The sequence below is a fragment of the Cyprinodon tularosa genome, unplaced genomic scaffold (genome assembly GCF_016077235.1).
Source record: "Cyprinodon tularosa strain WSP-4 unplaced genomic scaffold, ASM1607723v1 ctg22, whole genome shotgun sequence".
Lineage (NCBI taxonomy): Eukaryota > Metazoa > Chordata > Actinopteri > Cyprinodontiformes > Cyprinodontidae > Cyprinodon > Cyprinodon tularosa.
The window spans coordinates 1,477,198-1,495,652 of NW_024038821.1; the positions used below are offsets into that span (position 1 = coordinate 1,477,198).

Here is an 18,455-nt window from a genome sequence, read left to right on the forward strand (position 1 = left end):
ATCTGAAATAAGGCTGCCTTGATCTGTTGCTGGAAAGTTAAGCCTACAGATCAAACTAATACTTCAACATTAATTAGCTCTAAATCATGGTGGTGGCTGCATCATGCTGTGGGGATGCTGATCAAAGATGAGTCCAGTCAAAACCTGCTAAGATGCTACAAAAGCCTTAAAACTGCGACAGAAACTTACCTTCAGGGGCCCAACCCTTATCACTATATAATAATTTAAAATCTGAAGGCTTAAACAGATGTTCCCCATTTAATCTCAGCTTGAAAAATTGTGTCCCCACATGTGCAAAGCTTGTTATAAATATCCAAACCTTGTACCTGAGTTTCACTTTGACTGAATACACAGAAGCAGACAGGACAACGGATCCACGTTCCTGTATATGTAGTAGGGTTTAATAATAACGATTGTTAGTTGCTTCTTTTTGGGTACAGATTTACAGACATATGTTGAATCCAGCCTATGAGTCTTTTTTGTTTTTTTTCTAAAAACATTTATACAGAATTGCTTTCAGGTTGTAAAATATACATATTTCCTTCCTGTATTTACAGAATACCAGCCCAGCATCATTTGTGGGCTGAGATAAAACACACTGTATAAATCAGAAAATAGGGCGGGGGGGCAGATGAAAGACGAAAGAACCCATGGATTAACAGATAACATCTATGGTAACAGTCACAGGTGAATATTGTGCTTTTTTTCCCCCTTCAGTATCAGATCAGACGATGACAGGAAGAGGAATCCCTCTGTCTGTAATGTAAGCTTTGTCCCAGAAAGTAAAGGCAGAAGAGGGAAGGCTTCGGATTATTTTTCCTTTGTTGTTGTGCAACTCCAGCCCCAATCTTGAAATCTCAACATTTTCAATTTTTCTCACAGTGAACTCTATATGACCCAGATTTGATCATCTTCTAAGTTTAATGATTCCTTAAAATAAAAACTGGGTCACAGGGAGTTCACAATCTGGTTCTGCAGCTACCTCATAAATTCACACGATTAATTTGGCTTTCTGACACAGTGGAGAGAAGAAGCTCCTCCGATCAGTCGACGAGGAGGAAAGCAGTGCTGCTCGGCTCCTCCATGCTTCCTCTTCTCATATAAATATCATTACGTCTAAACCTAAACCTGGCGAACACCCGATATGACAAAAGCATGGACCTGCAATGGATTTCACTGAGGTGATGGACTCATAACGATCTGGAAGAGACTAACTAAAAAGACAACCTCACTTAAATAAACCAAAAGCTTAGAAGTTACTAAGAGGGCCCCTGTGCCTGTTGGATGAGAGGATGAACTACTACCATGACACGTACAGCACTCGAGGTTAGGCATCGTCACCTGGCATGGCTAAGTAGCATGTAGAACATGAGTACATTCTGCACAGGGTTTTGTTCCATGGGTGAGGGGTGAGTTTGCAGGGTTAGCCGTGTGGATCGATGCTGATCGGTCGGCCCCTTCCTCTGAGTGGCCGTCACACATCATCGTCCCACATGGGGAGTTTGGCTGCGACCCGGCACGATCCAGTCCGAGCTACCGTCAGCCGCTCTGGATGTACTTCTTAATGACCACGCAGCCGTGTCTGAAGAGCGGGCAGGGCAGTGACTGCAGGAGCGTCCATGTGTTGGTGCTAGGGTCAAAGGTCTCCATGTTGCCCAGGGCTGGACCCTCGCTGCTCACGATGCCTCCTGTGGCGTAGATCTTACCATCCAGGACGACGGCACTGCACAGCAAGGAGACAACAGTTATAGTTATCAAACAGAGATTTGGGCTTTCAGATTGGATGTTAAAGACATACAGTTCTGTGCAACCCGGCTTTCTGATTGTTAACTAGTACATGTGCAGGTTACAGTTTATACTACTAACAGTAGAGGTTCCACTGCAGCTCAATGATCTTGACATTCAAATCTGATTCCTAAAGGCTTTTATGCCAAAATTCTTTTGATAAAAAAATAAAAAAAATTTTTAAAGATAATTTGGCAGCTTTTTTTTCAGGAGCTGGACAATGTCACCGTGATCTACTGACAAATTTAAATTCTGAAAAGGTTAAAGCTTCAAATTTGCAACACTCTTCCATCATAGCCTTCCTTTCAGATTCACTTCCTTTTAACAATAGTCCAGTTATATGGAAAACATCTCTTTGGAGCAAAACCCGTCCAGGAAACACACAACCAGGCAGACGAGCTCTGAGCCAACTCCCATGCCAGAGGATGAAGAGAGCACATCCAACCAGTCACAGTCAGAGAAAGGGGACTACACTGGAAAACAGACCGATCTACAACATCTAAAATGTTATTAAAGTCCCGCTGGAAGAAGAGGAGGTGGTAGTGGAGGCTAACGTGGTGTCAGTGTAGACAACAGACTAGAGGGACAGAACAGACTCTACTTCTGATGAAGCTAAGGTCTCTGTGTTTGCAGCCAGATGCTGCAGATTCACCGGTCTGTTGTGGTATTGTAGAAGAATCAAAGCCTGCGTCTAAAAACAGCCTAATAAAGCCGGCTGGTTCTGTTCTGTTTTGGTGCTTCTGGTTTGGGACTTCGTGCGAAAGAGGGATGCATAAAAAAAAATCAGGAAAAAAAAACATTTTTGAAAGCAACTTTGAATGTTTTGCCTATACCTAAACCAACAACAGCAATATAAAAAAACTCATAGAAAGCATATAGTTGGATTTTCATGTCCTTTTGACATTTTTCCATATCAAAAAGCTGACTTTTTATTAGGTTTTTTATCTGCTTCTGTGTGAAGTTTAAAAAAATCTAAACTCGATGTATGAAATCAGATGAAAAGGTGATATTTAACAAAAAGAAACCAATAAATTCTGCTTTACTTGCTTGGAAAATCGTAAAAGAAAAACAGTAGCCTTCTGAATGTGCTCTTGAAGTGTCCTCAGGAAGGTAGATGTAAAAGCATCAGGTTCAGCTGCCTGTTTATGTCTCTGTCAATAGCAGCTCAGAAAGGTCTGCTCCTGTCCCTGACATCCGGAACCAGTATTACCCAGTCAATAGGCTGGTAAAAAGGTTAAATAAGCCAGCTGGTTACGAACACGCAGTCAGGGCAAAACGAGGTCATCAGCATCTATAAGTAGCTTTATGTAAGTTAATGCTGAGGCTTGGAAATGAGATAGCTGGGACTCCTGGCAGCAGCAACATAGCTCATGTAGTTGATCCTCTGATAACAGACACTCATCTATTCAAACATGTTGATTGTGGTGCTGGCGGCTGTGCCTGCCATCATCTGACACCAGCCGGCGGTTCCAGAGCAGGAAACAAAAGTTAAATCGCACATTACATTACCTCTCAAGGGCACAAAGAAAGAAGAAAACTAATGAAAAAGCAAATATCTTTACAAATGTGCTCATTGGATCGGAGAAACAGAAGCAGGAGTTTATGTGTGGAAAGGATTAAAACTTGGGCTGTAAGCTGATTAGAGCTTTGTTGCTCCTATTGGGCTTTGGAATGATCTGCATTTACATAAGGTGCACGCTACCAGAAATGAAATAAATAAACAGACGCAGCCGACAACGAGCAGGAATCCACCGCGCTGCTGGGATGCAGGAAGATTGAAGCTTGAATCTGCTCAGCTGATCCAGTGGAGAGGGCACAGGGTGCAGCCTGGAGCTGCTTGTTCTGATAAACAGAGGGGGGGTGCAGAGCCTGCTGAGGGCCCGGTGCAGTGAGGAGAGGGGGGGCTGAATAACCGCTCTCCTGCATGGTGACCTGCCAAGCTTCATCCTCACTGCAGCCATTTCTGAGCGCCATTCTCTCCCCACACCATGAATTTCTTGTTTTTCATCCTTCCCTGCATCCTTTCCTCTCTCTGTTTTGTCAGACTTAGTTAAATGTAGCAGAACAGTTGCCTGCCGTGTGCTGGTGCAGCTTATCAATAACTCTGACAACATGATATATGCTGCACATTCTACCCATAAGACCAGTCTGTAATTGCCTCCCAAATGCATTTTGTCCACGGTCTTTTTTCCCCCCTATGTCTGAAACAGAAAAAAAGGACTAAAAAGTGAGTTTATTATTTGGTAAAACTGCACGCCTCATTGGCGCGGCTTAACGAGGATATTAAGGTGTGATCCCTTTGCTTTTAATTTTCACCTATCGCCTTCAAAGACTATTGTTTGCTTATAAATGGAGAGTTTTTGTTTTCCTCTTTTATGAGTAAAACTAAACACACATCCCTTTTAATCCATAACCCTCCATCTCTAATGGGCAGGGCGTCCCAAATGTTTCTATGGAGTCAGTGTGACTTAGGGCCACTGCTCTTTAGCCCTTATACTATATATATATATATATATATATATATATATATATATATATATATATATATATATATATATATATATATACATATATACATATACATACATTTTAAAACGATGGGGTAGGAACCGACGTGTTTCAAAATATGATCTCAACTCACAACCTGGCTGATAATTAAGCCAGATTATCTCGACTGCATTTTCTACTTGAACGCAAATGGATGCAGTAGACACATTTAGACTTAGATTTATTTTGTATTCACAAGTGTAAACAAAAAGAAATTCAGTTTAGAACAGCTCTCTAGACAATTTCCTTTTTTAAGTGCAGCCTTCATAAGGTAAGCAGCAGTGATAAAAAAAAAAAAAACCATTGTGATATTAAGTCAGTATATCTCGTTATGGAATGCGCATCATTCAGGTTTGCTTGGCAGCAGTGATGTCAGACGGATCTGGATAAGATCTTAGCATCCAACTGGGATTTTTACCCTGGTGGAAGAGGATCTGATCTGCTGGAGCATTAGGGACCTGTTGCCTGGGCTTCACCCCATCAGGTGTTGTTGAGCTGCTACTACTGCCTCCAGCTCCTGAAGGACTCGCTTCTCCTGGCTCAGGGGAGGAAGAGGACGAGGATGACGATGCTGTGAGGGTGGTAGCCCCCTGGGTTGAAGAGGCTGACGTGGTTGAAGCAGCAGTGGTGCATCGGCAGGTTTAGCAGCGACAGTAGATGCTAGAGAAGGTGTGGAAGCCAGAGGGGGCTGGGAGGAGCCGGTCGGGGAGGTTTCAGCATTTGACAGGGAAGCATCTAGAGCGCTCTCCTCATTTTCACCTGTGGAGAGCCGTGCTTCCCTTCTAGATGCTGAAGATTGCCTGGCAACAGTCTCATACTTCTTGAGTAATTCTTTAGTTTCAGTTGTCCTCTTAAAGCTCTTGTGGGCTTTCCACTTAGTTTATTATTTTTTAAATGTGGGATATCTATCCATTAAGGTCATTTATGCTACAGTAGAATCTCACTTTCCTTCTTTTTAAGAAAAAATCTGATCTGACTGCAGATGGTTCATCTCAAGGAGCGTATCCACTACAGAAATAAATGAATAGAAAATAAACACATAAATAAAACAGAGCTAAAATGTAAGTGTTTGATCTAATGGATATTTATTATGACACAGGGTTGCTGATATGATCAAAGATGGAGATTTTTTTTTTAAAACACATTACTGAATCAGACCATAAAAAAAGAAATAAATAAAATCTCCATCATCCAGGAAAAACCAGATTGGAACATCTCTAAAACTCCTAAACGGATTGTCCCGTTTCTCACCTGGACGAGGCTTAGGAATCGGGTTAAGCCTAAAAATGCTGTTGCTACAAACAAAGAAAATCATCTAAATGTCACGGTCATAATCAAAACAGTCTGAACAGAATCAATTCAGTCAAACAGTCCGTCACTGAATGGATGTTTTCTTTCTCTCAGCATGGTACACAGCAGCTTCCTATTCAAGCGCCACTAGAAATCAAGCCTGTGAATTAGATTTTTTTCCCCCCACCCTGGGCAAAGTTTTACTGCTGAACTGCATCGCTCTGAAAACCTGGACAGCCCACGGCAGGCTTTGTTTGTGCTTTAATTAAATGGCCCGGGTACATTTTCCCTCTACAGTTCCCTTTACCGGCGTGCCAACACAAAGAATGATGGATTACTAATGAGCCTTAGTCTCACAATAATGTCAGAGTGGTTTTTGAAGCGTCGCACAGGTCAGATCTAATGTGTGAGCCTTTAAAGAAATCTTTACACTTCCACACTGGGGATTTCCCCCCATTACATATAGTGCCACTACATTAATTATCTCTTACCTGCAGAACTGCCGAGAGTGATTCATGTTGGGTCCAGCCTTGATGTTGCCTTTGTCTGGGTCATAGATAGTGGTAGCTCGAGCGTAGGCTCCTCCCAGAATGAATATAAAACCGTTTAGACTCACAGCAGGGGCGTATTTGTTATCTACAGACAGAGAAAAGAAGAGCAGGGATTATTTTTCTCTTTTTACAAAGAACACAGAGCCTTTGTTTGGATGTCATTCTCTCACACAGCAGACATTTCCATTAAGTTTAATGGCATCAATTTGTTTTTTTATTCTACCTTTGCTGAATGAGAAAACAATCATCATCAACATTCACCTCATCACTCTGAAGATACACCCCTCTCAAGATTGCTTTAAATCAAAATGGATACCTATACAGGAGAATAAATGCAGTCCATAAATCACTGAGGCTTTATTGGGTTCGGCTTCAAAATCTGTTTGGGCTTGGAGGCAATATAGGAGAGTTAGCCAAGTCCCAATAATTCAGAATTGCATTAGACCCACTGGCACTTTCACAGATTTATATAGAAAAAAGAGAAAAAGGCATACGTATTGGCAATACATGAGTGAACAGGTGGGATGATGGAGACCTTGCATATTGTATAATTCAGTATACAGCACATGGGGGAAAAAAGGCATGAAAGCACTCTGCTGTAGAGTTAGAGATGATGGGGAAACAAAATGAAACGGTGGTTTGAGCCTAACGATGGCACTGGAAACCTGGAGTTCCTCGGCAGCGGCCCCGCTGCGCCGCAGAGGGGAGAGCGTTTCAGACTCTGAGCCCTTCCTCTGGAGCACGCTGCAGCTGGCCAATTTACAAGCAGCATGAAAAATGCACTAACGCTTGGCCGCTGTCCCCGTCTGCTCCTCAACAATGAACTGGCATCCCTCATCGAAAACGGACAGCGGGAGGAGTTCAGGCTCAATAATGGCAGCGCAGGAAGAAGCACTTCTAACTATTTTACAGCAGCTTGTCGTAGCCGCTGAGAGCGGTCTGACATGTTTAATTAACAGGTCAGATCAAGAGGTTAGAAGGACCTCTGCTGCTCCCCCATAACTACATGGGAGGCTCCAACAAATACTAATTACACTTCGCTATCATGCTCACACAGAGAGCAGCCTACTTATCTGCGCCATCTCGCCTCGGTGCTGAAGTTTGCCTGGATCTCTTTGAGACAAACCAACATTCTGAGCATTTAGAGCTTTCAATAGCTTCTGAGGAAAATGTCATTGCTGTGATTACAGTATATAATTGATTAATGACTCCTTAAGGACATTATTGAGTCACAAATAACCTCACAAAGATGTTAAAGGGAAAGTTGGAAAAGTCAGAATTGATTCATCCCCTTAAATGTTCTCAAATTCAGGGCAGCCTGCTGAGCACTTGACCCTGTATCAGTGGTTTTCTTGCAATTCTAAATGTCTCCTGCTATTACAGTCACTTTAATCAATTGGTTTCCTGGCTTTTTTTCTTTCTTAAACAGGTATGGCATGTCTTTCCTGTTTGTTTTGTCTAAAACAGATTTAGAGTTCCTAGAAAAAGGATCTGCTCACCTATAAGATTTATCACATCCAAAAACTTTCTCCATCTCTTTATCAACTATGACCAGCTTCCATATTGGTAGGAAACCGGTATTTCTGCAGCCGTTTCAACATTGGGATGATGTGTACAGACAGTTTTTCACAGCATAGAGTTTTGCATGAAGCCAAGAATTTGCTCTGTCTGTCATTTCAGGTGGAGGTGCATATCTTCTTCTCTACTTTCAAACCGGCCTGTCTGATGGGTTCATTGGTCTTTATGGTGCTTTTTGTCCACTAACGTTCTCTTTCAAGCCTTCAAAAACAAATGGATTTATGCAAACATTTATTTAAACTGAGATGGAATCCATTTACTCAATAACTGGCTTCTGCATTTAATCAGTAGGAGTGGTTTGTATTAAGGATATTACAGTAAAGGGGATAAAAACACAAAAAGACTTTTAAAACCTCTTAAGCCCAGAGGGTTATAAGAGAAAATTTCACCTGACATATGTGAATTTTAACAAGTGAAGCTCCCAAACTATAAATTGGAAATACAATTCTTTGCATTTGTATGACGGAAAGGCATTGAGGAATCTTTTCCAGGTGGAACCAGTATTGTAAATGTCATTGTGTCTGATTTATAGCTGATTAAACAAAGAAAAAAATGAAAAATATTTAGCCTTGCCATAACTTTTTCCAAAATACACACTGAAAGACACCATGAAACTCCATTGGAAACTCTGGATGAACCCTGAGACTTTATAGATCCACATCTTGACTATAACTCAAGCAAATCTGGACTAAATAAGATGTAGCATGTTTGTTCCACAAAGGTTTTAGGTGGCAGTGTGCTAGCTACAAATGTGATTTTGGCATAGCGGTGCCAAAAGTGGCCAAATTGGGCCAAAATAATTTTTCCACTCATAAAAGGGAATCTTACCAGACAAATATGCTGATTTACATTATTGGAGACCTTCTGCATAAGACATAGCCTTTGCTCCTTAGAATTAGCTGTTGTTTGATAAAAAAAATTTACCACTGAACACATAATAGTATCACCTAACTGAATAGAGAATAAGAATGACAGAGCAAGCTATAATGTATGCCGGTTACATCACCTGAAATGGTTGCACAATTACCTCTGACCCCTCCTTGGAAAGGTCTGAGCCTCTGGTTTCCAATGATGCCGGTCAATAGGGGGTGTGGCTAAAAAAGAATACCTGCTGTCGCATTATTCCGGCAGAGTCATGTCAGGTGGAATTTTAAATCTCATTTTATATAAAGAGCTATAAAACAAAAAGTATTTGTGAAAAAATAATTTTCAAACATGTTTTAGAAATTTTAGAGCCCCATTTTTAAAGGCATTTGAATGAAACACTACGTGATCAACACAGATCAAATAGATCAACATGAGCATGAGTCAGATGGGCTGGTACCAGGCCCGCTGGGCTCAAGAGGATTATTATACAATATTTTTTACATACTATCAAATAATGCAGTAATGTACTTTGTTTTGGTCTTTCTTATTCATTTCCAGAAAAAATCATTTAAAGTTTGAGGCTGTGATGTTAAAAAAATGTGAAAAGGGCTCCTGGGTTTGAAAACTGTTGCAAGGTGATTTGGTTTTAATTGTTTCAGACAAAAATGGCACTGTTGACAATGTTTTGGTAATGATTTTTAATATAAAAAGGTAAGGCATTTTTTTTTTTTTTTTCAACCCAATTCAGCCTTGCCAACAGTCTCCAGATCCCTCAACCTCAGCTCTCCTTCTGATATACTCCTTTATAATCTTGCTCATTTTTGCAAGTCAATAAAAAACTAAAATCAACATTTTAGCTGCACCACTATCTCCAGCTCACCGTCTTGTAAACTTTCCACTTCTCCTCATGCAACTCTCATCCCTTCACTGTTCGCCTAATGAAGAACCTTCCACATTCAGTCTTTTCTTCATCTGTCCTTCTGCCCACTCCTTCTGGCAGTTGATCCCAGGTACCTTCAGTACCCTCCGCAACTCTTTTACTAACATTGATTCCTCTCTAGGGATCACTCTCCAGAGTCTTTTCCATATGTCCATTGCTCTCCTTTGACGTCACCTGCAAATGTAACAACTCCTGCCTGAATTTATACATCAACCTGTTCATCATTGCTGCAGCAACAAAAAAGAAAAATTCAGAGATGATGTCTGATTAAATACCAGGCCCACTTTCACCCAAAGTATCACTCCTACCTCACACCATGGCCTCACTGCCAATGTCCTGTAACTCCTGGCCTTTCTAAATTTTTTCTACTCTGTTCATTTATTTTCCTTCCATACCTAAATATCCATCATGCCTCTGGTCTTACTGCAGATTAGCACATTACCCTCATTTTTAAAAACACCTTCCTGCATCCAGTAGGTCATATCTAAGCTGAGCCTTTGCAGCTTGACCAATGTTCACCTCTGCTCCAATCCAGTAACAGCTTGAGGCAGTGACTGAATAAAAAAAACAACTAAACAAACAAATGTGGTCAATAATAACAATGGAGCCTTTAAAACTCCCAAAATGAAATAGACTAGAGCTGCTGGTACTTGAGCTGCATGTTCTTGTTTCTCGGATTTACAGTTTAAATTTATGTACTATTATTTTCCTTCACCAAAAATATCGCCATTCTAATTCTTCGGTCTTTTAAAGGTTTTGTATATCATTAATAGGAGAAAACATTACTGTTGAATTATCTAAACTTACTGGTTGGTGGGAAGTACTTTTTCTTTCAAATGATTTCCTATGGGGAACTATTTCAGCTCCACAACCTACAAGACTCGGTTTCTAATCTTTAGAGGAAAATGGTTAGGAGTTGTGACAACATAAAGAAATCTGAGAAACTTCAGCAGAATATGAGGTGGATAACAGCAGAGCGCACAGAGTTATTCACTGCTGCAGGCAGGACCAACCCTACAACGGTATAAACTGGGGTGCTTGAAGAGGTATTACACACTGTTGCAGTGGGAGTTGTTCAAATGATTAAATATGTTTAAGAAGAATTAAATAAATTATCGAACCAATGGTTGCTTGAGTTCAGCTTGGAGTTATATAACGATTACTACAATTATCACTCCTACAGGGCAAAAAACTATGTTTCAAATAATGTTTCCTAAAGAATTAATCATTTAATATGGATTACAAATAAAATACTGTCATATTAAGCAGAGAAATTGTAATCAAACAATTATATATATATATATATATATTACATACATACTCGAAACGTTCTATTAACTGTATTGCTTTTCAATCAGTCTAATTTGCTTTATCTTTTTAGTTATTTTTTTAGTTACCGGTATGTTATTTAGTTTAACCAATTATTGTTTTCAAAACAATCAGTGGATGCCTATGACACGTTTGTTCATATTATGTGTATAACTGATTTATTGATATACTCACAATCTGAATTAAAATCTCTAGACGACTCTGTTGGTCGTTTCGTTTTTAACTTTCAAATAAAATGGAATTGAAAGTAAAATTCTTATATAACTAACCTTGCCATTTAGTTGCTTTTTGTATTTGTTTTTTTTGCTTGAGGTTAATTGTTCAACATTTGCTATGCATCTGTCAGGATGAGGGACTTTGGAAAAGGTAGAAAGTGCTGAAGCAGGGATTGCTTTTTCTCCATTACTGTGAAAGTGAGTTAGAGCAGCTGCTAGGAAAGTTTTAGTATGACATCCTGGGAGTCAGGCTGCACAGTGGCTCAGCTTGTAGCAATGTTGCCTTGCAGGAAGAAGGTTTCTTTCTGCATGGAGTTTGCATGTTCTTCCAATGCATGCTTAAGTACTCCAGCTTCAAAACATGACTGTTAGGTTAATTGGCTTCTCTAAATTGTCCTTCAGTGTGAGTGTGTGTGTGCCTGGTTGTATGTTTCCATGATGCATAATGGTGACTAGTTCAAGGCGTACCCCGCCTCCCAGCCATAGACTGCTGCTGATAGACACCTGCTCCATCGCGACCCTGACATAATATGCTGGAAAAAATGGATTGATGTACCTGAGAGTCCAGGGATGAAGTCAGAAAAACTTCTCATGAAAACAACTGTGCAGAAAGAATCTAATTCTTTTAACGAGATTGAGCTTCAGAGTTCAGTCGGTAAAGTTGTGAAAAACCTATAGAATCATGAAAAAAAGATGCAAGGCTATGAGTGCTGCAAAGCCAGGATAGAAAAGTCAATAGAATTTACCATTGTTAGGAAGTGTTTGGAGACCGATGGGAGAGAAATAAACTGAATCAATTTTCCATGACAGAATTTGGTGGATACTTTATCTTGGTGCTATTAAAGTAGAGTGCTAGAAACATTTTACTACACCTTAGTAAAGTCAACAAAAGAGCTTTAGGAAGAAAATTAAGATGCTGCTTCATCTGTCTCTGTTTGCTTAAGTGTATAAGTAGAAGACTGAAAGAGGTGCTTTAGCTAATCATGTTTAAAATGTCACATGTTGAGGTACGGCATACGTTTCCACACTATGAAATAAAATTGAAAACGCCGCTGCAACAATCCGAATCGGCAGCTTCAATTTTCATCCTTGTGGAACAAGTTGTCACTGATTGGCTGTCCTGGTGCTCAGCCTGACGTTTTCATTTTCCTCCTCTACCTGCTTCCACTCATTGATATGCCGTTGCCCGTCTTTGAGAGTGCACGTGTGTGCCAGCATGGGCGTGTGTACACTGTGTTTTGTGTTCGCTCCCATAAACACAGAACACTCATTTCTCAGTGCCCTGCGCCTGAGGCAGAATAATAACAGGATGCCCTCAAAGGGAAAACCTCTCTCTCTTCTTTTTCCCCCTCAATGAAAGCTCCTAGCACCACTTCCCGCCCCTCTGTCTTGGCCTAACAGTGAGCAGTGAGTGTGAGCACTTGGAGGTGGAACAGGCAGGTTATCCCTCTCTGTGGTTGGCCAGACCTTAGGGGAGTTCAACATCCCCATTTCTTTGCTTTTGTGCTTATCTCTTGGCCTTCAGTGAGAAAAAGGATGCTGTTCCCTTAAAGCAGATACATTTTCCCATCCTTCATTATGAGAGAAAAATCTGATTACATATAGAAGGTTGATGAGGGCTAGTTGGACCAAAATGCTGTGATCAAATCAATATTTGAGCATTGAGTAAAACTGCGTACGTGATTTCTTTGTCTGGTTTTGTTGATTTTTGAATAGGAAAAATGTAATTTCACAGCTGACTCTGTTCTACATGAAAACAATCTGGGAAAGAAAAGTAAAGAAAACAAGACGGAAGGTGAAGGTTTTCACAATGCAGCTGTGATAAAATACAACTGTGCTTGTAGGGGGAACATCGGGTTGACGTACCTGTATTAAAAACAGGGAGTCACCAAAGCCTGGACCCCTTAGGGATGAGGTCAGGAACACCAAACGAACAGAAACACACAAACCCACACAGCCAGTGTGAGTTTAGTTACTGCCGTCTAAACAAATAGCCAGTACTCTCACATATTTTCTCATCTCAATCCCCCATCAGCACAAAGGATATCTGACTGGGCCAACCCGGAACCCCTCTCAGAGCAATAACACACAGAGCTATATCACAGTTCCCTCAATCAAACCAGCACAGATAAAGCCGCTGATAAAGTTTCCCAAACCGCCGTCGTCATCACATTTATGCCGTCATAGAAAATGTGTATCAGGGACAAAAACATGAAATAAAAATACATTTTCCTTCAACACTTGTCCAATACACGCATGAGTGCCCACTCCTATTTTGTTTTTGGAATCAAGAGGACAAAGAAGCTTTAGTCCACTGCTGCATTAAGCTTAGATAAGATTACAACAAGGTAATTGGAGCAGCAAAAACAACATTTTTTGCACACAATGTCCTTTTTATGTGGTGAGGGAAGAAGAAAAGCAGCCTTTGAAATGATGTTCCAAAATAGCTGAAAGAGGATGATGTGCTTTAATTCAACATGATGGGGACATGTCCAATTAGGTAGCTATGGAAACACTCCACCTTCCCTACCTCTTTTCACTTTGTTACTTTCCTCTCCAGTACACCCCCCCCCCACACACACACACCACCACCACCACCACCACCATCCACAAATGTGCCCTCCATGGCGGTGCCCGTTCAGCTTCTACGTAATTTGCAGGAGTAATTGTTCTGCGGTCAATTTCCCGATAGAGCAGCCAGGGCGCGGCGCTTCTACTCGGGTCCCTGGAGTCCACAGGTCGATGGAGACCTGTCTGTCAGCTGAGGTAAACAACAGGGGGGAGAAATGTGGGGTTTTGTATGGATGTCTGATATTACTTGACAAAGTTTTAAAGGGTCATTCACAAAAAGTAAGAAGGTACACAAGCTCATATTTAAGTTCTAATGTGTACACAGAGCTCTTTACCTAGTTGAGCTTTACGTTTAAACATTCCCCTATAATATATAGATCTATGATGAGTCTTCTAAATGTAGTCAGTCCTCTCCATTCTGGGTTTTGCAGAGCGACACACAGCTCTCCACATTATTAACTGTTCCATGGATTTTATCGCTCAGTTTGTAAATTTCATTTCTTTTTTATAATTAAGTAAACTTTCCTCTGAGAAGGAGCGCTCATTCAAATTGTGTATAATTGATTGCACCCTTGCTGCTTCCATATGATTTGTGAGGGAAAAGGCACAACTAAGGGCTGCTAATCAAATGCAGTTGATGAACAGATCATCAGTGGGTGAAACAACCTCTACCAAAGCATGAGGTTCCGGTGATTGCTGGTCTGAGGCACACAGACGTGTGTATTAACAGAAGATTTTCCACAAAGAAAAACGTCAACAATATCCTTGGAGAAGCAATTATTGATGGCCATCTATTTGCAAATTTCTATCCAAGCATTTAGACACCTGGATTAACAAAGATGAAAACTTTTAGAGTTGTTACTGTAACTTTATTACTGGATAATACTTTTTATATATTTAACAGCATGTGATGCTGTCATGCTGGATGTTTTTTTTTATTCTTCTATCAATCACATTGCAGGCTTTGATTGTATGGTGAAAAGTTTAAATAAAAATATGTTGGCAAAAAAGGTGAAAACATTTAGAGGAACCAGTAAAAGGGGGTGTCCCAGTTCACTGTGAAGAGCTTAAACAAGCTGCAAAAAATCAAGATAGGCATCTCTGACTCTCCAGCTCTCTTAGAGCATTCTACATTTCAAAGTTTCCAAAACTAAAAGGGGAAAAAGATTAAAAACATGTTTTTCTGGAAAGGTTGCCGATAAAATTCCCTTTCCACAAAAAAAGCCTGACTGTACAATACAGGTTTGCAAAGTTGCATCAATATAAACCACCGTACTTCTAAAATATATCTTTTGAAAAAATAATTTGAGAGTAGGTTTGGCAAAACTCCATGTCACGGGTTCGTTGCAAAAATACAAAAAAATGATGGCCCAGCCGGAAAAAATATTGTTTGTGCTTTTTTCTTTTATTGCTCCCCAGGTGGAAATAGTGAAACAGTGACGATATTTACAGTGAAGCGAGAAAACAAAAACAAGTATTTACAGGACAACTTACTTGGACAGCCAACACTACCATCAGATCCAGTACTCTCCCTCAAATGAGCTCAGCTCCCCTTTAAATACCCCTTTAGCCCCTCCCGCGGGTAAACCAAAATACAAATTAAGGGGTTTTTAAGGATAAAACAAAATAACCAAATAACAAAACCCAAAACTCAGTTTCCTGCATAGAAACTAAAAATTAACTAAAATGACTCCATACAATGTTGAAAATGTCAGGAACATAAACAATATAAAAATACAAAACAAAACACCCAAAATGGTTGAGTCCTTTGTCACGTGACTGGGAAAGCGCGCCACTCTGCGCTATTTCCAGCGTGACGCGGAAGTGCTCCGGTTTGGCCCCTTAACCAGGAACAGCGGGACTTAAGCAGAGATGAGAGGTGAGTGTTTGTGGAACTCGGCGCCGAGTGTGCACCCTCAGACGCGCGCGATGACCGGTTCAGACGGGGGGGGGGAATGTTCGTTGGGACTGTGCAGGACCGCGGGACAGAGGTGCGGGCCTGCACGCAGCTGTTTGCCGGGCAGCGCACTCACGTGGGAGAGCGCTCTCCCCGTGCGCGCGCTCCTGGCACCGCGCTCCCCTGGGCCAGAGGAAGCACGGATACTTAGAGTCTGGGATGGACGCTTTAGTGGCGCTCCATCACATTATCCGCCTCCTCCCCGAGGTTGACGACGTGCGGCAACCTGGAGAGATAATCTGCCACAATATTAGTTTTCCCCGCCCGATGGCGGATTTGGCATCGGAAGGGTTGGAGAGCGAGATACCAGCGGGTGAGTCGACTGTTGTGATCCTTCATAGAGTTCATCCATATCAGGGCACGATGGTCGGTCTCCAGGTCGAACTCTCTCCCCAGAAGGTAATATCTCAGGCTCTCCAGAGCCCACTTGATGGCCAGGCCCTCCTTCTCTACAGTTGAGTACCTGGTCTCTCGGGGAAGCAGCTTGCGGCTTAGGTACAGTACAGGGCGTTCTTCTCCTGGGTCTCCCTGTGCCAGGACAGCCCCGAGACCCACTGCGGAGGCGTCGGTCTGGACCAAGAACCGCTGATTGAAGTCCGGACTCCGCAGCACCGGCGACGAGCAGAGACAGGTCTTGAGGGTCTGGAAGGCTGTCTCACAGTCCTCACTCCAGACGACAGGGTTCTGCTGAGCCTTTCCCGTCAGTGCGGTCAAAGGAGCGGCGATGGTGGCAAACTGTGGCACGAACCTCCGATACCAGCCGGCCAAACCCAAGAAGGACCTCACCTCCTTCTTCGTGCGAGGCCGTGGGCAGCTGCGGATCGCCTCCACCTTGTCGACCTGCAGACGTACCTCACCTCGACCCAGCCGATAGCCAAGGTATTGCGCCTCCTCCTTGGCCCACTGACACTTGGCAGGATTCAGCGTCAGTCCCGCCTGCTCGATCTTGCCAAGGACCCTCTCCAGATGCTGCAAGTGTTGCTCCCAAGTGTCGCTGAAGATTACTACATCGTCCAGGTAAGCAGCACTGCAGTCACCGCAACCCTGTAAAACACGGTCCATTAGCCTCTGAAAGGTTGCGGGGGCCCCATGGAGACCAAACGGCATCACCGTAAACTGGAACAATCCTGCAGGGGTCTGGAACGCCGTGTAGGGACGACTGGACGGCTCCAGAGGCACCTGCCAGTAGCCCTTGCAGAGATCGAGGGTGGTGATGAACCGGGCCCGGCCGATCTTCTCCAGTAGGTCGTCGATCCGGGGCATCGGGTAGGCGTCGAACTCCGACAGGGCGTTGAGCTTCCGGAAGTCGATGCAGATGCGGAGCGACCCATCCTTCTTCACCACGATGACCACTGGGCTGCACCACTCGGACGTTGATGGCTCGATCACCCCCAGACGCTGCATCTCCTCCACCTCCTTCAGTAGCTGCGCCACCAGATGCTGAGGGACCCGGTAGGACCGCTGGCGAATGGGCCCCTTGTCCTTCAGGCGGATGACGTGCTCGATCAAGACAGTCCTCCCCGGGTTGGCAGCAAACAGCTTGGAGACCCTCCGGAAGACCTCGTTGAGCTGGCTGGACTGGGTGATAGAGAGATGGTCGAGAGTGGGTGGAGGCTGCTGGTGGAGGTCAACAAGAGGCAGCTCCTCGTCACCCTCGCTGTCGACCTCAGCCACGAGAAGAGACAACACAGGAGCAGAGACTGGGACGGCTTCTCTCCACTCTTTCAGTAGGTTGACGTGGTAAGTCTGTTTGGCTTTCTTCTTGTCAGGGTGGTGTATTTCGTAAGTAACAGGGCCCATCTTCCTCAGGACAGTGTACGGACCCTGTCACTTGGCCAACAGCTTGCTGGTGGAGGATGGCAGCAAGAGCAGGACCCTCTGGCCAGGCTGGAGCTCTCGATGTCTGGCCTGTCTGTCGTACCAGGCCTTCTGTGTCTGCTGGGCCTCTCGCAGGATGACCTCAGCCTCCTCCCGATACTTGGCCAGGCGCTCTCTCATCTCCAGCACGAACTGCACCACACTCTGATCACTAGTAGCCGTGGTGGGAGCCTCCCAGACCTTCAGCAGCAAGTCCAATGGGCCCTGGACGTCCCAGCCATACAGCAGCTTGAACGGGGAGAATCCAGTGGATGCCTGCGGCACCTCTCGGTAGGCGAACAGCACAAAGGGCAGCCACTGGTCCCAGTCACGTCCAGTGTCGTCCACGAACTTCTGCAGCATCTTCTTCAGGGTCTGGTTAAACCGCTCGACCAAGCCGTCCGTCTGCGGGTGATACGGAGTGGTCTTGATCGCCGAGATCCCCAGCTGGCGGTGGAAGAGCTGCATGAGTCGGGAAGTGAAGTTGGTTCCCTGGTCCGTCACGATCTCATCCGGCACACCGACCCTGGAAAAAAGTTGCACAAGACAACGCAGCACAGCAGGGGCAGTGACGGTGCGCAAGGGGAACGCCTCGGGGTACCGTGTTGCGTAGTCTGAGATCACCAGGATGTACTGGTAGCCCCCACTACTTCGCAGGAGCGGGCCCACAATGTCCATGGCTATGCGCCGGAATGGGGTGGAGATGACAGGTAGAGGTTGGAGGCAAGCACGGTCAGATTGGCGGACAAAGCAGGTTTTTTGACAGGTGGGACAGGTTTTGCAGTAAGTTTGAACATCAGAGTACATGGAGGGCCAATAGAAACGGGAAGCGATGCGCATGTATGTTTTGTTGCGACCCAGATGACCAGCCCAAGGCAAGGTGTGAGCCAAGTGCATGATCCTTTGGCGGCAAGACGAGGGAACAACGAGGCGCTTGACACCGTCTGACACTAAATACAGAACATTCT

The 18,455-nt window shown here is 43.4% G+C and overlaps 1 protein-coding gene across 4 annotated transcripts in view; it reads right to left on the bottom strand.

The window, feature by feature from the left end:
- Nucleotides 1-373: 373 nt before the first annotated feature.
- The window catches only part of LOC119784144 (kelch-like protein 29), a 259,595-nt gene continuing 241,513 nt past the window's right edge, over nt 374-18,455 (bottom strand). For all 4 annotated transcript variants that reach the window (XM_038286066.1, XM_038286067.1, XM_038286065.1 and 1 more), the window contains 2 exons: nt 6,114-6,258; nt 374-1,723 (listed from right to left, as the gene is read on the bottom strand). In XM_038286066.1, coding sequence (XP_038141994.1) covers nt 1,540-1,723; nt 6,114-6,258 — 329 coding nt within the window. In that variant the 3' untranslated portion in view covers nt 374-1,539. The remainder of the gene's footprint in view (nt 1,724-6,113; nt 6,259-18,455) is intronic.